Genomic DNA, 19,966 nt, shown 5'->3' with positions numbered 1-19,966 from the left:
TTGAGTTGCATATTTTTGTCATTTTCTATCAGTTCCGGAGATCCCTAGTGGTCTAGACAGTCTGCCTTCAAAACGATAAGTTAGAATTGGTGCAAACTCAGGCTATTAGGTTTGGCAGTGCTTTGAGGATCATTTGTGGGTTCCAACATGCAAAGGATGAATAAAAGAAAGAAGAGCTGGAGGCCCAGTATAAACAAATTTTTAGCACACTCAACAAGCTCGATTGGCTTTGCTTTGTCTTTACTAAGGCAGATTGGGTGAAGGATGTTGTAGGTGAATCAAAATACCGAGATTCCTCCAAGGTACGATCTCTGCAACTAGATATAAGATGTTTTTTAATTTTGAACTTCAAACATGTCTTGTATTACCTCTGCCCTCAAAATTTTGTCGTAGCTTTAACACTAAAACGTGTCTAGATACATTCCTATGTAGACAAATGCAAGACAAGTAATTCAGGACGGAGGGAGTATTTTGTTATAGAGGGAGTATATACCAGCTAATCAGATGCCTACAAAGTGCCCATTCTACCTTGAAAAGCTTAGATTATGTGATCTGTGTAGGACATATATAGAATGGAGCTCTCTGGCAAGAACACCGTAATCGTTAATCTCTGCCTCCATTTTCAGTATCTTAATAATATGATTACTAGCGCTTGGTATGTGGCAGTGAGCATGGCATCTCTAGGCCAACTCCAAGTCCAACCTTCTTCTCCACATCCCGAGAGTCTGGCTTAGCTCTGCGTAGACGTCCATAGCTCCCACAACTCAGGGTGCTCGGTCCCTGGCGTTCATGAGTAGGGTTATATTGCGGAATCTGAAAAAAAAAGGGTTATTACGGTGGTGGTGTACTGGTCCCCGGCGTGCGGACGAGAAAGATTTCTCTGATGATGGGGGAGTTCATGAAGGAGAAGGCACAGATCACGTGGAGCACGGTGCTGCTAGAAAACAAGGGGGACTTTGTCTGTGGCGGAATCTACTAGTGAAGGCAAGAACAGAGCCAGCGTGCTTAGCTGCTTGGTGGGGCCTGAGGGAGCTAGTTTATAACAGTCAAGTTAGCTTCAGTTCGATGCAAGCACAAGCAAGTCGTTGTAGTATGGTGGTAAGTATTCCCGCCTGTCACGCGGGTGACCCGGGTTCGATCCCTGGCAACGGCGGTACAACTATTTTTGTCTGTTCGTTTCTTTTGTTACGTCCCACGGTGCTATTCTTTTCCACGAACGTGAAGCGCACGTGTTTCCCAAACGTCATGGACAACGCCAAGACATCGTCAACTCTTCCAGAGACACGCAAACATGTGACTTTATTCAGGAAAGGGAAAACATTGTACAACTCGCACCGGAAATGTAGTCTTCTTCCGGTGAAAACCATCATTATGTAGGGGCTCTCTCTTTTATTTACTCTTTGATGATTGAAGGTAGTATATGGGACATCAACGACTGCTCCCATGACCCACTTCTTGTTTGGATGAGTTAAACGGACAACTGCTCTGATGATCTACTTCTTGTCTGCATGTGTTAAAGTGGAGCTGAAACATGGATACATTATTGACATGCACATGCGGACGTCCCACCATCGAACCAACATCACAACTCATTATCAGCTGGCGTACTGGAGTCTGATCAGAGCGCGCAACTAACCCAGCACAGCACCTACCTAAACGCAGGAGAGTAGTACAGCGCAGTTCAGCATTTCTGCAGTGGGTGACGAGCAAGGGAGGACCGATGGAGCGCGTCGTCGACGAGGTCGTCCTCAGCAGGGCCGAGGTCGCGGACTCCACTGTGCTCCCCGACAGGTATGCCCGGCCGGACGAGGTCGGGGACGGGGTCGTCGTGGGCGACGACGAGAACTACGAGGTGCCGCTGGTAGACATGGCGAGGCTGCTCGACCCGGACTCCTCGGAGGCGGAGACGGCCAAGCTCGGCTCTGCGTGTCGAGACTGGGGCTTCTTCCAGGTCAGACATCCCTATTTCGAAGTTTAATTTGACGAAAATGCAAATATTTTGGCATGCTCCTAGTAGCTAGTAAACCGGCTGATGTTAGGGATTTATAAACCGCCTTGTCAGCCGTTGATTTGGTTTGACTTGGGCCGTTTGATCTCTAGACCAGCTAGCTATCGGCTATCTGCACAGCATCCTCGTTTCTCCAGGTTGCGGCAGCCCCGTCACAGACTCACAGGTCATCTCACGGGAAACCGCCCACGAGGTCGCCATGCACGGCCACAGGTGCAGCGCCAGGTTGCGACAACGACGCTGCTGCAACCATCCATTGAAGCACCGGCGATGTTCCGGCAGCCCGACAATGCTCCAACACAATACCGGTGATGCTTCGTTGCAGTACCGGCGATGCTCCAGCGGCCGGCAATGCTGGAACACAACACCGGTGATGCTTCGTTGCAGCACCGGCGATGCTCCGGCGGCTCGGCAATGCTCCAACATAACACCGGTGATGCTTCGTTGCAGCACCAGCGATGCTCCGTCGGCCCAGCAATGCTCCAACACAACACCGGTGATGCTTCGTTGCAGAACCTGCGATGCTCCGGCGGCCCGGCAATGCTCCAACACAACAACGGTGATGCTTTGTTGCAGCACCGGCGATGCTCCGACGGCCAAGCAATGCTCGAACACAACACCAGTGCTGCTTCGTTGCAACACCGACGATACTCCGACGGCCCGGCAATGCTCCAACACAACACCGCTGATGCTTTGTTGTAGCAGCGACGATGCTCTGACTGCTCGGAGATGCTTCATTGCAGCAATGATGGTGTTCCGGCGGCCTCGATGATGCTCCGGTGATGCTCTGCAAAGCTCCATCCCTGCAACGGCGATGTTCCGGCTGCCCCCGACGACGAGATTTTTTACGGTACATCATACTACCGAAATTAGTGGGTAGTATTAAGTCGATCCAACGGTTATTATGCTGCAGTTTTAAATTTAACTGAAGGACAGATATGTAATTTCCCTTGGTCGTTTCACAACGCCACGCACTGGAGCGACCTCGCCGAAATCCTGACGCGGCCTGCCCGCCTCCATCAGGCAGCTGCCTCCCTCTACCAACCTCCCATGATACAAGGAGCACCAACACGACGGCAAGATGGCATGTCGCCTCGAGGAGCCCTGCGAGATTAACCATGGCGTGCTCGACTGCTCGCGTCTCGCTCAGCCCTCCTGGTGCATCAATCTCTGTTAGCACAACCCCATACACGAAATACCTTCCGGCATATACTTGTACGACTTGATTTGCCGATGCTTTTGATCGAGAGACACACACAAACGTACAAGCTGATCTCCCAAAGCAACCTGGCAGGTGGAATAGTCGAGATACAGACAAACATACAAATTGATCTCCAGGAATCCTTGATGAACTCACGTACGAAGCTAGCTGCTCAGTTGATCTGCTACGTACTAGCCAGTACCAGTGCACATCTCTCCGGGAAACGACGTACGGGAGCAGCGGCGCCGGTTGCCATGTCCCCCAGCGGAATTGAACATGCCAAATTTATCCTTCTGTCTGAAAAATACTGCTCATATTCAGGTGTAGTATTACTTCATCTGAACCCTTCATGCACAAAAATAAACGGCTCATATTATCTTAATGTACCGTAAAAGGTCTCACGACAAATGCTCCATCACAGCACCGTGAAGCTCTGGCGTTCTGACGATGCTCCGTCACAGCAAACGGCGGCCGGAGGATGCTCCATGGTAGCACCGGAGAGCCCCTGGTTGCAGTCCCGTTCGTTCGCAGCAGCGTCCGCCGCGACATCTCACCACCTGCCGTCACCCCCCGCGAGCACCGGCGAACGTCAGCTCGCAGTGGTGTCGAGGCGCTCGTAAAAATGTTTTTCCTCCACTCAAAGCACTGCAGCGTGGTTTTGTAGCAGCGGTGCTCTCGTTGTAGTCCATGCAGCGCAAGTCAGCTTGAGCGAGGGAGTAGTGGCGGAGGAGCGTGTGAAGACATGCCGGCGACGTCCAAAAGGATGTAGTCAACGCGTGTGGGTGGAAGAAGAACGAGTGGAGGGGCTTCGCTGCATGAGATAAGGCAGAGGAGGTTGAGCAATTCCTGCGCCCACACGGGGACACGTGGCGATCCTTTGAGGCGGTTGATTTCGGGTAGAAAATCAGTCGGGCAAAAGGAAGGATTTCCCCTGAATTTTTGCAAAGTTTTGGCACTGAAAGCGGGGGCCCAAAAACGAGTGAATTGCAAAAAACATAGCACTTCATTCTAGGTTTGCAGGAGCCACAAATTTACGGAATTGTGCCAAAAAACACTAATTTTTTATAATTCTTTTGCAAAAAAACACTAGTAGCTGGCTTAGGCCGTTTTGAGCACGATTATTAGGTGGGTCCCACCAGAAGGGGTGACGTGGCAAACAAAAGTCAATTACATCCCGTTACAATTTTTTTTTGCAAAAGGACCCTGAGAAAAAAAAAAGCAATCGGGTCCTCTCCGTGAGATCGTGACCTTCATCTCTCACCGCCCCGGTGGTGGACGCCGGCGGCGGGGCACAGGGGAGGTCCGGCGTTGTCTGGGACGGGCAAGAGGGCGTGGATCCAGCGGCGGTGTCGGTTAGGACGGCGAGGCAACGGAGCTCCAGCGGCGGCTTGAGCATCAGCGGCCATGGATGAGCTCCGGCTGATCCAGCTTGGGCATCGAGCAGCCATGATTGAGCTCCGGCGCCGTCGGCTTGAGCATCAGGCACGCATCAGAGAGAGATGGGAGAGATTGGGGAAGGCACCGACCTCAGAGAGAGAGATGGGAGAGATAGGGGAGGGCACCGCCGGCAGAGGAGCTCACGGTCGAGGGACATGGACCGCACCTCCATGCCCACCGTTAGTGGATTTGCCCCGCTGATGCACAGCTCCGGCCGGAGCTCATCCATGGCCGTCGTTGTCGCGCCTCCTCTTCACGCCTACGCGGGCCGCCGTCGCGCATCCTCTTCTCCTCGCCGGAGCCGATGCATGTGAGCAACAAGGGGAGGCCGAGGCCGGGAAGTGGGAGGAAGATGGGGGCGGGGGAATAGAGGAGGAGAAGGAGAAGGAGGCGGGGCGTCGCGGAGCCGTCGTCCATGCCGAGCTCGCCGGCCGGGAGCTCGTGCGCACAGCTGAGGAGATGACCTTATCCTCTCAGGCTCTTTTCCAAATCAGTCCCTGTTATTCTGTCTATTTGCGAACCGTTATGTTGTGCCACGTCATCCCTTCTGGCAGGACCCACCTGTCATAATCATGCTCAAAACGGTCTAAGCCAGTGACTAGTGTTTTTTGTAAAAAAATTATGAAAAAAATTACTCCCTCCGTTCACTTTTGTAAGACATTTTAGGCATTTAAGACAAAAAACAGTAAACGTCTTACAGAAGTGAACAAAGGGAGTAGTGCTTTTTGGCACAATTCCGTAAATATATGGTTCCTGTAAATCTAGCCTGGAGTGTCGATATTTTTTACGATTCACTCGCCCAAAAACTATCTGCACTGGATGATATACTCCGTTGATCTGTCTACGGGACTGTGTGTATCGAATTTACTAGAGTATTCTTCGTTTGCAGCTAACAAACCACGGAGTTGAGGAATCAGTTGCACAAGACATGAAAGATAGCACTACGCAGTTCTTCCGCCTGCCGCTGGACAAGAAGAAAGCAGTGGCCACCAAGGCCGGCGGGGTCGAAGGGTTCGGGCACCACTTCCTCGGAGCATCCCGCGGGAAGCTGGACTGGGCAGAGAGCCTGGTCCTCAAGACGCAGCTGATGGAGGAGAGGAGCATGGAGTTCTGGCCGGCCGATCCGGCAGCATTTAGGTCCTCACTGGACAAGTACTCGCTGGAGATGTCCAAGCTCACGAGCCGGCTCCTGGCGTTCATGGCGAGCGACCTCGGGGTGGAGCCGGAGGCGCTCGCCGGGGCCTTCCGGGGCAAGAAGCAAACCGTGGCCCTGCATCACTACCCTCCGTGCCAGCACCCGGACAAGGTGCTGGGCATCACGCCGCACCACGACGGCCTCGGCCTGACGCTGCTGCTGCACGTGGACGACACCCCCGGCCTGCAGGTGAGGAGGGACGGCAGGTGGTTCCCGCTGGACTCGCTGCCGGGCGCCCTCGTCATCAACGTCGGCGACATGCTCCAGATCCTCACCAACGGCAGATACAAGAGCCCCGAGCACAGGGTGCTGGCGGACGCCGAGAGAGGCCGGGCGACCGCGGTGGTGTTCCAGGAGGCTTGCGTCGGCGGCATGGTGAGGCCGCTCCCGGGGCTCGGCGACGCGAGGTACAGAGCTATCGAGTATGCTGAGTATTTCGAGGGGAATTACACGGCACTGGCTGAAGGGACGAGGTTCGTGGATAGTCTCCAGATCAGTGTAACGCATGACGAGAAGGAAGTCTAAAGACGACGCCAGAAAGACAAGATATTGATTTTTGGTGTTGGGCATTGTGTTTTTTTTCCTTTCAAAAATGATTCCGATATATCATCAAAGTTCACCGGTAGTATAAAGCACCCTAAACATAATAAAAATCACATCAAGACTTCAAGACCATCGAACTACAACTACCGCCGCCAGAACGAGCCGTCGATACGCCGCTGTCATCACTTGAGTCGGCATGACATTATCGATGACAACCGGAAAGTCTTCATGCACATGCCCATAAGAACCAGCGCCTGGAGCCGCATTCATCGTTGTTGAACCCTTGAAAAGATCTGAAACACCCGACACCAAGTCTGTCATATGACGAAAAATCCTAACCTACAGCCCTGCCAAAACAACACACATATTACACAACTAATACAGACCACCCACTGACATGAAGAGCAACCATGCATCATCCACAACCAGCACACACAGTTGCCATCACCAACAGACACAGTGCCCAACACGAAAAATCAATATTATGCTTATTCTTTCATATGTTATAAAAAAGCGCAATTTCGGGCTAAATAGTGCGTCAATTTTCTCATTATTTCTTTTAGAAAAATATATTTTCCTTCTTCTTAAAAGATAATATCAATATATCATTAATTCATTCCTTTTTCATAAACTTAATTATTTTGATTGTTTTAGTTTTTGTTTTATTTTCTTTCTTTTTAAAGGGTAATACCAAAACCACTAATTCATTCTTTCTTAGAAAACTTCAATATTTTGATTTCGTTTTACTTTTCGTTTTATTTCCTTTCTTCTTTAAGGATAACACCAATGCCACTTATTCATTCTTTTTTAGAAAACTTCATTATTTTGATTTTGTTTTAAGTTTTCTTTCATTTCCTTTTTTCTCTAAGGGTAGCACCAATGTCTCTAATTCATTGTTTTTTAGAAAACTTCATTATTTTATTTTATTTCTATCCTTCTTTAAGATAATACCGATGCGATCCCCCCCCCCTCGCGTCGCCCCGCGGGCGACACGAGGGCGACTAGGGTTCCGCCGCGCCGCCACCCTCATCGATCCCCTTTCCCTCGCCGTCGTCGGAGGCAACCGCCGGGCAAGCCCGTGCGGCCGTCGAGGAGGGCGATGGCGAGGCTCTCGGCTGCTTCGTCGTTCGGGCGGAGGGTCTCTGGTGCGCCGGGGCGGCGGCCTCGGGTGGTGGCGCGGTCCCGCTTGTTTGCCAGGGGCGCCCGCGGATGCTGGATCGGCTCCTCGGCCGCGTGGGCGGCGAGGCTCCAACAGAAGTTTCCTGTGGCCCGGGGTCGCGCCGTCGGCCTCCAGTGCCTGGATCTGAAGTATGGCGCCCGCCCACCTCCTCTGGCCTCTGCCGCCGACGGATCCAGCTGCTGGTGACCCCGGTCACCGTCCGACTACCGGCCGGGCGCGGTGGTGTGAGCTCCTGACCGGGAGAAATCCCTAGGCCGTCCCGGATGACCTGCCGATGGCGACGTCCACGGACGTCGCGCCCCTCCCTGGAGGCATCGACAAGGTCTGTTCTCCCCATCCCCCCCCCCTCGGTTCCCGGATGAAAGTCTAGTATCCTCCGGATTCGGCGCCGTCGGCGTTTTGCGTCGTGTCCTCCTTGGGGGCGGCGTTGGGGGAACCTGAGGCGTAGGTGTGTGGGCTATGAGTGTGGTTGGTGTCGGTTGGCTGGTGGGTTGGGATTCCGGTGACTCCAGTCCGGCGAGCTCCCCTGTTTGGAGCACCGACAGGCCTCTCCGGTTCAGTTCGCCGCCTTCTGGCTCCCAGCTTCCTCTGCTCCAAGGTTTCTTCTGCAGTTTACCCCCTCTGTTTGGTCGTCCAAGGGGTGCGGCTTGGCTTCTGACAAGGACATCTTTTGCAATGAGGTGCTCATGTGATCAACAGACGAAGGTGTACTCCGGTCCGCATTCCTCCCAGCTCTAGGGTGAGTGCCTCCTCTCGGCCGACGGTGCGGCGTCCACCAGCCTGGACGAGGGGAAAGGGTTCCCCTTCGTCGAGGGAGAAGGAGGGTGTGTGGTCATATTGTCTCCTGGTGCTGTAGTCGCCATGCTCGCTCTCTGAGCGTTGGTCTGTCCTTTGATGTTGTTCTGTTCTCCTTCCTTGGGCTTCCCTTCTTGTAGGGCGACTCCACTTCAGACTGTGTTTCATTCTTAGATTTCCTTAGTGCCTTGTGGTGTGTGTTGTGTTGTAAGCTGTCGTTCAACACCCTTGTATCTTAATTTCCTGGCCGGTTGATGGCTTCGTTAATTCAAAGCCGGGCTCTTCTTGAGCCTTCGTTCTAAAAAAAAGATAATAGCGATGCCACTAATTTATTCCTTCTTAGGAGATTTTATTCTTGCAATAAATCCACTATTAAATGTTTATTTTTTGCATATGACAAAAAGAGGGCAATTTCTATGTGAATTGTGTGTAAATTTTGTCGTTATTTTTTTATTTTTGTTAATGGGTTATACAAATGCCACTAATTCATTTTCCCTTAGTAACTTCAATAATTATATTTTGTTTTAGTTTTAGTTTTTATTTTCTTTCTTCTTAAAAGGTAATACTAAAGTCACCAATTCATTCTATATTAGAAAACTTCATTATTTTTAAATTTTATTTTTGTTTTTATTTTATTTTCTTTCATCATTAAGGACAACTCCACTATGATATGTTTACTCCTGCATATTGTAAAAACACATTTTCTATGTAAATTGTGTGCATTTGTTTTTCACTATTTTATATTTTTTGTTTTATTTCTTCCTACAAGGTATTACCTCCGTCCTGGTTTATTGGTCCCTTTCGTATTTTGTGTCAAATTTTGACCACAAATTTACCTAACAAAATGTTAATGTGTGTCATAAAAAAATATTGTTGGATTCGTATTTGAATATAGTTTCCGATGATATTATTTTGTCTATGTACAACTTATATTTTATTAGTGAAAATCTTGGTCAAAATATGGCCATGAATACAAGGAGGACTAATAAACCAGGACGGAGGTAGTAATAACAACGCCATTAATTCATTATTTCTTTGAAAACTTCATTATTGTAATTTTATTTTCTATCTTTTTAAGATAATACCAATACCCCTAATTCATTAATTCTTAGGAAACTATTTGATTTTGCAAAAATCTATTATATGTTTATTCTTGCATATTATAAAAAAGTGCAATTTCCTTGTAAATTGTGTGTAACTTTTGTCATCATTTTGTTTTATTGGTTTCACTTCCTTTCTTCTTAAGGGGTAGTACCAATGCCACTAATTTATTATTTCTTACAAAACATCATTATTTATATATTTTTTAGTTTTTTCATTATCTTTTCTTCTTAAAGGTAATACTAAATTCACCAATTCATTCTTCATTAGAAAACTTCATTATTTTGATTTGTTTTATGTTCTTCATCTTTAAGGTTAATTCCACTATTATATGTTTATTCTTGCATATTTTGTAATAACACAATTTTTGTGTAAGTTTGTGTTTATTTTTATTATTATCTTCTTTTATTGTTTTATTTTATTTCTTCTAAAAAGGCAATACCAATGCGACTAATTCACTGTTCATTATAGAACTTCATTATTCTAATTTTTATTTTATTTTTTTCATGCCGGAAGCTACACGTATCATAGCCATGTCTTCAGCTTTGCTCATCATCCTCATGCAAAGATTAATTGAACCCTAACATGGTATATCTATACAACGACCTCATACCATAATTAAGTTTCATTGGATTGATGGATCAAAAACTTATACACAAAAGATATACCTATGAACTCCAATACTTGTGTGTTATTGTTTCCAATATCTATTCAACAAAATATACTACTATAACTGGCTATCTGGCTTGTGCTCTAAGGCGAGGAAGGCATACATTTAATGCTTCTCAAAAAGGGAAAAGGGAACAAAAATGCTTCTGGCTCCCTTTTTTTCCTGTTTTTTCGTGGAAAAAGTTACCCGAAACCTATTAACACCTAGTAACATGTGATCTAGTTTTGAAGATATCAACGTGAGAAATCTAACGATAAAAATGGTTTGGGATTTGGACACATGATTCAAAAGATAAACCTTTTTGAATAAACGGATCTACGAAAAAAAAGAAAACTCCCACTTCTCTGCGTTTGAGAAGTTTTTTTAGCAAAACACCCACAAACTTTATTTAACACTGATAGTAGATTTCTACATAGTCCAAAGGCTCTAAGTGCCATAAATGGCGCCCTATGCTAAGGTTGAGAGAAGACCTTGCAATATCGTGGGCATCCCCATTACACTTCCTAATTTCAAACTTAAAAATGACATCATCTCTTCCTTGCCTTAGCTCTATGATCTTTTTAATGAGCATAACATTTTCACCCAACGTTCCTTCTTCAATGATCCTGACTACCCCTACATATTTTAAAGCTATAACCGGTGAACTCAGTCTCATAACATGCGCAAGGCATAATGCTTCCCTGCAAGCTACCGCTTCAACAGTTCTAGGCTCCATATTTCCTCCCATGACCAGTACCGAGGCTTCCAAGAAAGTTTCATCCTCTTCACGATATATTGCAGCAACAACATATTTCCTCCAACTTTCAGACATAGCACCATCGATGTTTACTTTAAGCTTCCCGTTAGGAGGAGGAATCCATCCTGATCGTTGTATCGACGGCTGGACTAAGTGAGGGGTGGGGGGATCAGTCCTTACGGCGTCCGTATCTAGCTCTGCTATGATTCTTGCAATGAACCCACTAGTGGCGAAAGGCGACTGAGAAATCTGTTCATATATCACATCACTCCTTGCCTTCCATATTGCCCAAAGCGTCACTAACACGTTCGCATATTTTTGTTCAGAGAGCATGTCCTGTAGCTCAAACATCCAGTTTTTGGCATTCGACTCGGTGCACCTACGAATATCATCATAAAGCTCCTCATCCACCAAGCCCCATACACAGGGCGCCATACGAAACTCAAGCAAAGAATGTCTCCATGAGTCAGCCCCCCATCCACATACCAAGCAAGTACTTTTATTCCGCAATATGTCTGTGATTAGCAACATCTGATATAGGTAGACTTTGTTGCCCTAACCTCCATGCAAAAACTCATAACTTTGGCGTCCGAAAAGATGAGAGTGACCTTTGCAAGGGGTAACTCTTAACTAGTGGTTTCGTGTTTGGATGCCTTTGGTTTGATTGGAATGGGTCAGGCCCCTACGATAATTTAGTCTGGTGCAGGCTGAGACCGTTTGAGTCCATGTACAAAAAACAGTCAAGCAAACCAATCACGACAACGCATGACACCAGCTCTGTCTCGAAAAAAGCACACACGAAACCAACATCGCACTGCCATTGCCACGCGACCAACTAGGGTTAGAGATCGCCAGGCTGTCGCCACCGTCTTGATTTCTGCTCGCCTCCTTGCCCAACCCTCCACCTTCATCCAAAGGTACCATTCCTCGCCATCTCCCTATATGGTAACCATATCTCTCCCCATGTCTTTGACCCTCGACGGCAGCCATGTCTGACAGCGGGTTTCGGCGACCGGTCCCACCCCTCAATCTTCTCTGCACGGTCGACGACTAGGACGACGCCGGTGACCAAGGTCCATCACCCACGGATGACCGAGCAGGTGACCAGTAGCTTCACGGTAGGGACCCAACAAAACTCTGGAGACCGAGATTAGTGGTGATTTGCTTGTGTTTCCGGTGTGATTTTTTACATTTCGGCTGATGCAGTTGTGTTTTTTTATTGAGAGAGAGAGCGCTGATGCAATTGTGTTTGTGATTTTGCGCCAGCAGTCAGCTGCTGCTGCTACAGATTCACGGTGGAGCCACCCATTTGACAGCAGAGGGGCACGTTCTACCGGCTGATCGACGGACCAGACTGCTCCAACCCAATCCAACGGTGGGCGGCTGGTCCGACGGGTCGATAGGAAGGAGCCGGACCTAGTCGCTCTGCTGGGAAAATTCTCCACCTCCGCGCCCCTCCGCCGCCGGGCCGCCTCCGCCGCGTCATCCCGCCTCCTCGTCCCCTTCGTCCCGCCGCTCCCGCGACCGTTCCTCCCTGGACCCGCCGCCGGGTACCCTGACCCCAAGCCTCCTCGCATCGCGCTTCCCGGTCCCCACCCCGCCGGCGGCGCTAGCGCGCTAGGTCACGCGGCCGCGCCGCCACCGCTCCTCTGTCACACGCGGCGCCTCTCCTCTGCCATTCCTCCACCGGACGCCGCGCCTCTCTTGCCCAGGGCACGATGATGGCCTGGCGGATGCTGCGAAGAAAGGTAGGGCTCCTTCTTCTCTGAAATCTGTTGCATTTCCTGTTCCTAGAGCGCGCAGTTAGAACATACTCGATTTCCTCGCATGGAACAAATACGGCTGGAGCCTCCGCAGCACGGGACTAACAATTGGAGACATAATTTGCAGGATGTCCACACAGGCCTCTTGAATCTGGCCTTCCGCTCAGATCATGGTCGAACGAAGCATTTCGCCAGTGGGACATTGGGAAAGCTATCACGTAAGTTCAATTGATGTCGTACCGCAATTGCATAGATCCATTTTAGCTTGTTAATTGTCCAATCATTGTTTTGCCAAATTAAGCTCTAGCCTCTAGCATTGTTTTCTGGGAAGGCCTCAAGCATTGCTAGTACGATCACTATTTGCGTGCTAAGTATCTTATCGTTTCATTAACATGAATAATTCTTGACTGCTGCTGTCATTTTCTGGAAAGTCACCTCCATCTCTGCCATAGTATCATCTCTATAGTTGTGAGTTTGTGATATTGCTTTGTTCCCTCTGTACCATCCTGCTCCAAAGTTTGTTACAAGTACTGTCTCACACGGGGAGGGCACTTATGTGTAGCACCTCGCTTGAGTGAGATGAAGATGTATTTACTCTGCATATATGATTTGTTTGAAGTCAAACTACACAAAGTTTGATCAAATTTATAATAAAAAATATGAACATCTACAATACTATGGTCATGTATAGTATGAAAATTAATTTTGTGATGCATCTAATGATTTTTATTTTATATTGTGAGTGTTAATATTTTTTCCTATAAAGATGGTCAAACTTTACGAAGTTTGACTTCAGACAGATTTTACATGCAGACTAAAAAGAAACGGAGGGAGTACGCACACTTCAGTTTCTTCTCCTTCTCCTTTCACCCTTCTATATTATTTTTCTTTGTTTTTAGATCCTATATCTCGTCCATGTTGTTCCTATTCCTGTGTATTCAACTCCTGCATTCCAAGTGGGCCCATAGTGTCTGTACCTCCTATGTTATTATTTAAAAATAAATAGATTACAGTGCAGGAAGAATCCCCTCAGCATATCTTAAGAAGCAGTGATACGCTCAGCTTTATTCCATCCGGGAAATGATAAACGAGGCTAAATCCACACCATAGGATTTGAACCTTCACGCTAACGCCACCGCTCACCCATTGCTGGGCTATACTCGGTTCTTGGTTTATGATTTCTATTGGTTAGAGAAGAGTATTTCATATGTTACACGATGAACTTAATGGACTCAGACTCTAGCTTAGCATAGTGAATCTTCATGAAGTCCTTTTTGGTCACTTTTCTAAGAGCAAGTACTTTCTTCCTTATTGGATACCTCATAAGTCTATGTTTCAGTGATTTGATCAGTATTTAATTCTCAATTGCAGAGTTCGTCCATGGCAATGGACTCCAAGGTGCTGCTAACTGTACAGTCTTTAAACAGTCCACTATCAGGTGTGTCAATCTGCTCTCCTATTATTCAGGTGGCATCGCTACTCTTGTTACATTGACATATTCAACAAACTATGGCACGCACTCAGTGCATCAAATTGAATTTGAGTGTTATCTCACACAAGGAATCTGAATCATATTTCTTTGGAAAAGCCAACCTCGACACCATGTTAATTTCCTGCACCCCACTGAATGATCTTGCAACTTTTGCATGGAGTCATGTATTTACCTCTTATCTTATCTGACCTTGCTTGGGAAAGGCATTCACTAGGTTCTTTTATCATACTCTAATTCTACTCTATCTTTGTTTATCTCATCTTCTGGAGCGACTGTTCAGATTTTTTAGTCGTTAAATGTAGGTCTTGTTTTGTAGGTATGCTACTATCGGTACATTGTTATTTGATGCAGATTTTAGGATTTATATATTAGGTGACAGTACTGTCTTCTTTATAGGAATTTTCATGCAGGTGTGTATATGTTGGCATGGCACCAGAAAAAGGAGGATGTTGTTGGGCTAAAAGCACCGAAAAGGGAGAAGCGAGTGAGAAAGGAAACTCGCAGTCAACCTCCTGTAGAAGCGCCATATATTGCACCAAAACCAAAGCTGACCAAATCAGCGCCAGATAAAATTGTTGAAATTTTTGATGGGATGACATTGCGTGACCTATCTAAACGATCTGGTGCAAAAATCAATGCGCTTCAAAGCATACTTGCAGATCTTGGCGAAAGGGTTGAATCAGAGTTCGATTCTATTACCATCGATCTAGCTGAGCTAGTGGGTATGGTATGTATTTATAATCTTCCTTTTGCGACTTCTATGTTTCTGTATGCTACTCTGAAGCATATTCATCTTAGTAACCAGTCGTACCAGGATAACTTTATTTGTTGTATATCATGTCATATGAGACTATAACTCATTATGACAATGGCTATAAATCACTCTGGATGTTGCATTTGACCTCATCTATCAAAATGATCTTGTTGCAAGGTGTGATATGGTGATGCTAAAACACATTCTTTATTTCTTCATATTCTGCTATTTTGTTAGTGCTCTCATTAAGCAAGTTCAAGCTGTCGATTATGAGAAGGGTGGATCCAACTTGTGTTCACTGGTTGACTTCCATTTAGCAAGTGTAGTCGTGCATTGTGCCTTGGTTTGCAATCTTTTTTCTATGCTTATTTTGTGCCCAGGTTTCCCCCCCTTTCTGACCATATATTCACTAAAAATGGAATTCTTACTTTTTTTGATGATATTATGTTGGCGCAAACTTACATGTTCAAATTTCACATACGCTGATGTTGTTGTTAATTATATGTACTATTGTCTCCAGTTTACACCTAAGCTTTGTCATCATGAAATATTTATGCAGCTTTAGGAAAGCTTCTATTTCTTATGAATCATGATATTAATCGATATCTTTCATCCTTCTTGCACAGGAACTTGGTGTTAATATCAGAAGAATGCACACAGGTGAAGGCACAGTTGAACCACGGCCTGCTGTTGTAACAGTTATGGGTCATGTTGATCATGGTAAAACATCGCTTCTGGATTCCCTGCGGCAAACATCTGTTGCTGCTAAAGAAGCTGGTGGGATCACTCAGCATATAGGTGCCTTTGTTGTTGAGATGCAATCTGGAGCCTCTCTCACATTTCTTGATACACCAGGGCATGCTGCATTTAGTGCTATGCGGGCTAGAGGTGCAGCTGTCACAGATATTGTAGTGCTTGTGGTTGCAGCAGATGATGGTGTGATGCCTCAAACACTTGAAGCTATGTCGCATGCAAAAGTAGCAAATGTTCCAATTGTAGTCGCCATAAACAAATGTGACAAATCTGGAGCTGACCCTGAGAGGGTCAGAATTCAGCTTGGTTCTGAAGGATTGCTTTTGGAGGATATGGGTGGTGATGTACAGGTTGTTGAAATTTCTGCATTATCGAAACTTGGTTTGGATAAATTGGAAGAGGCTTTGCTCCTTCAGGCCGAGATAATGGACCTGAAAGCCAGAACAGATGGGCCTGCTCAAGCTTTTGTGGTGGAGGCAAGGGTGGACAGGGGCAGGGGACCACTTGCAACAACTATAGTTAAGTCCGGCACATTAGTCAGTGGACAATACATTGTTGTGGGTGCAGAGTGGGGAAGAATTAGATCACTGAGAGACACGGTAGGGAAAGTAACAGAGTCTGCAAAACCCGCCATGCCTGTTGAGATTGAGGGGCTGAGGGGCCTCCCAATGGCTGGGGATGATGTAGTGGTTGTTGACTCCGAGGAAAGGGCAAGAATGCTTAGTCAAGGGCGGAAGAAGAAACAGGAGAAAGATAGGCTTCGGAAGATTGACGAAAACATGACAGAGGAGGCAGAAATTGGAGAAGAGACGCCTGAAAGAGTTGAGATGCCCATAATTGTGAAAGCTGATGTACAGGGCAGTGTTCAAGCAGTTACGGATGCCTTAAGAAGTCTTAATAGCCCACAGGTATTTTCTTGACCACATTGAATGCCTCATTTTTATTTTTGTAGTCTCACAAACTTGACTATATAAGCACTCAAGCAGTGCTGAATTCCTGATCGCTGACACTGCATTTTAGACCATACGTAACGTAGGTTTGTTCCAGTGGTTTGGTATGATATATGTTCTATCAGTTTTGCTAAAGCACATCTAGATGTGCCATAAGTATTGCACATCTAAGTCCTATGTCATTGATCTTACGTTGAGATTCGTGTGAATATTTTCTTTTTCTTTCTAACTTTTTTCTTTCTACTTGATTCACTCACTTAGATGTGCAATAACTAGGGCACATCTAGATGTGCCCTAGACACACCCATGTTCTATTTACAGTATGCCGATATTTCTGTTAGATTCAGTCATGCCTATGGTACCTTCTTTGTAGGTGTTTGTGAATGTTGTTCATGTTGGCGTCGGCCCTGTAAGTGAACATGACATTGATCTGGCACAAGCATGCCGAGCATGCATAGTTGGTTTCAACGTTCGTGATCCACCGAGTGCGATTACTCTAGGAGCAACACAAGCCAACATAAAGGTACCATGTTTATTATTGCTCTAGTGCCTGTACTGCTTTTGATTAAGTGTACACCTTTGGTAGAAATCAAGTTCTATGGCTTGGATATTGGTTGTGATTTTTTATGTCATATTTTAATGCTCAGTATAGGATGTAAATATGCCTTCTGGGACCTGGGTTACGTGCAAAAAGGGTAGATCTTACTTAAGATAACATTTTCGGAAATCCAACTCGGTGCCCAGGCTCATCTGCTCCCGCTTAGGAAAAAAAAAAACTAGAAAAATTAAAAAAATTCCAATTTTTTTTGAGTGGTAGATAATTTGGTGCGTGAGGTCCGCTCAAAATTTCAACTCATTTGGCCATCTGAGCAGCTCTCGGCAAAAAAGACAAATCGGGTCAGAACAGTGTGTGAACAGTAAACATTTTTACAGACCCCGACTTTGTCTTTTTTGCCGAGAGCTTCTCAGATGTCCAAATGGGTTGAAATTTGGAGTGGACCTCACACATCAAATTATCTATCACCCAAAAAATTTTGGAATTTTTTGAATTTTTTTAGCATTTGTTTTGATTTTTTTTTCTGAGAGGGGGTGCAGATGAGCCCGGGAGCAGAAACTCCGCGTCCCTTCTCTTTCTCTTGTTTCTGATGTTTCTTTATATTGTGTAGACACTAGGATATGTTATAGTGAATTTAGGAAGAGTAAACATAATTCAGCTCTTATGTGTGTGGGGAATTGAGGATATGGCCTACATCATATTGACCTCGTTAAATACTGGACTTGAAATATGATAAGAGAATCCTGATCTCAACCTCTGATCAATTTTGAATGTCATACAGGAAGTGAGATTGCCCAAAGTCCCTCTAATATTGCCTATATAAACTCGATTTAGTTCTCATATCGCTAGTTCTCAGTATCCTGAGTTAAATCTGGTCCCATTCTATATGTTCCACAAGTACACAACATATGTTCCCCAAAAGGAAAGTATATGATACATATTGTTAAGAGTCTAAATTCGCTGGTTGATTTTTTTTAGTCTTTTTAACTTTGAAACTGGAAAATGAATTTAGCTGACTTGACCATGCCTACTCTTCAGATTTTGCTGCACAAGGTGATCTACCATCTCCTCGAGGAAATGGGAAGGCTGATTGTGGAGAAGGCACCAGGGACTGCTGAAACCCAAATTTCAGGGGAGGCTGAGGTTCTGAACATATTCGAGCTGAAAGGGCGTAGCAAGTCAAAAGGGCCAGACATAAAGATTGCCGGCTGCCGGATAACCGATGGGCGCTTTAGCAGAACTGGAACCATGAGACTGTTGAGAAGCGGAGACGTTGTCTTTGAGGGTCCGTGTTCTTCGCTGAAGCGAGAGAAGCAGGATGCTGACACGCTCGACAAGGGTACCGACTGTGGATTGGTGATCGAGGACTGCGACGAATACCAGGTTGGGGATACCATCCAGTGCTTGGAGCAGGTGATCAGGAAGCCCAAGTTCGTATCGACACAAAGCGGCGCAGTCCGTATAGAGTGCTGATTGAGAATAATTGTTTGTCACTGGCATGATCGCATTGCTGCGAATTCAGCTACTTTTTTGAACTGACCGAAGTTTTGACGATATAGCGAGATAAAAACCAGGCTGGCATGCTTACTATTTTGGCACCACGCAGACGGCTAGATGCAAGTTACCTTTATGTTTTACGCCTAGAAAAAGAATCGTGATGCTTTCAGTGATGACGAACTGTGTGAAATTTAAGAGAGGAAACTCGAGTTGTATATACTTGCAGTTTTCATAAGGTACAAGGATGGCTAATTACTAGCCCCCAAATGACCCAAAGGGTGCAATTCAATGTTACTACTATATAATCGTATTGATGCTTTGCACGTCTGAAACTAGAAGTCATATTTGAGAAGCTAATATTTAACCGGCTGTTGTCTTATTGCATTCAATATCTTGTTTTTTTTTTCAATCGGTTGTGATCCAACGGAATGTTCTAGCTAAGATTCTAAATCATCATTAGACTAGTGATTGGCATATTTGTAATTACTGGGATGAAGCATGACTGGTACTAAAATGTGTTATTGTCATTGTTTAGGATTGCCAATTTCTTGGACAACTAAAATAGATTTCTTCAAAGATACAAGTCTGGCAGGTTATTAGTTAACAGTTTTGCTAAAACATATCTAGATGTGTCATAAATATTGCACATCTAAGTACTATGTCATTGATCTTACATTGAGATTCGTGTGGATATTTTCGATAGTTAATTGTGTGTATTTTTTGGTACAAAATTGATGCCAATGTAAAGTGTTGTTGATATGAACACATCAATATCGATTGTGTCTCACATAGTTCAAATATTCTTAAACAAATTTCCCGTTAAGATAAAAGTTAAGAAGCGTGTACACATTATATTTTAGAGCGGATAGAGTGTGGTCTAAAGATTAAGAGTGAATCATAATTTCAGGCTAACTTTAGGCTTAAACACAACAATAAGTTTATCATGTTTGTTCAATGATCACTTCGCCATGCAATACAATTGCTGGAATTTGCCATTCAGGCAAAAGTGAGGCGCTCGTTATTTGTGCCATGGTAGATAGTTCCCAGTTTGACAAACTAATGAACCGAGTCAAGCATATTTTGAAGTATGATTCAAATATTCAATCCTTAATGGAAGATATGAAGCGCTTACCCGCTTATAGATACCATGGCTCGAACATATTCAAAATGGAGCTCAAGCTCACATGCTCCTGGGTGAACAGTAATTTGAATTTTTTTTTGGAAAATTTAACAGCATATTAATGTCTTCTAACTGCGTGCAAAATTTCATGACGAAATGTCATATGTTTTGATCTCGGCCAAAATTAAAAAAGTACTTGAAAAGGCTACCTTAGA

At 45.5% G+C, this 19,966-nt stretch overlaps 2 protein-coding genes across 4 annotated transcripts; both read left to right on the top strand.

Moving 5' to 3' along the window:
• The first annotated feature begins 1,574 nt into the window (after positions 1-1,574).
• LOC123062607 (2-oxoglutarate-dependent dioxygenase 11) lies at positions 1,575-6,404 on the top strand. Of its 2 annotated transcripts, none has more exons than XM_044486197.1 (2): positions 1,575-1,951; positions 5,536-6,404. In XM_044486197.1, the coding sequence occupies exons 1-2, from the start codon at positions 1,721-1,723 to the stop codon at positions 6,364-6,366; spliced, it is 1,062 nt and encodes a 353-aa protein (XP_044342132.1). In that variant the 5' UTR covers positions 1,575-1,720; the 3' UTR covers positions 6,367-6,404. The 2 variants fall into 2 exon arrangements, with proteins under 2 accessions (XP_044342132.1, XP_044342140.1); XM_044486205.1 differs by lacking the exon at positions 1,575-1,951 and adding an exon at positions 1,990-2,858.
• A 5,862-nt stretch (positions 6,405-12,266) lies between these two features.
• Positions 12,267-19,010, top strand: LOC123062597 (translation initiation factor IF-2). Of its 2 annotated transcripts, none has more exons than XM_044486184.1 (7): positions 12,267-12,614; positions 12,757-12,847; positions 14,001-14,067; positions 14,532-14,848; positions 15,502-16,536; positions 16,952-17,101; positions 18,173-19,010. In XM_044486184.1, the coding sequence occupies exons 2-7, from the start codon at positions 12,800-12,802 to the stop codon at positions 18,605-18,607; spliced, it is 2,052 nt and encodes a 683-aa protein (XP_044342119.1). In that variant the 5' UTR covers positions 12,267-12,614; positions 12,757-12,799; the 3' UTR covers positions 18,608-19,010. The 2 variants fall into 2 exon arrangements, with proteins under 2 accessions (XP_044342119.1, XP_044342114.1); XM_044486179.1 differs by having other exon boundaries at positions 14,518-14,848.
• The last annotated feature ends 956 nt before the right edge of the window (positions 19,011-19,966 follow it).

This window comes from Triticum aestivum, chromosome 1A (assembly GCF_018294505.1).
Source record: "Triticum aestivum cultivar Chinese Spring chromosome 1A, IWGSC CS RefSeq v2.1, whole genome shotgun sequence".
Classification (NCBI taxonomy): Eukaryota; Viridiplantae; Streptophyta; class Magnoliopsida; order Poales; family Poaceae; genus Triticum; species Triticum aestivum.
The sequence above is the reverse complement of the archived record's forward strand: the minus strand, read 5'-3'. Positions and strand labels throughout refer to the sequence as shown.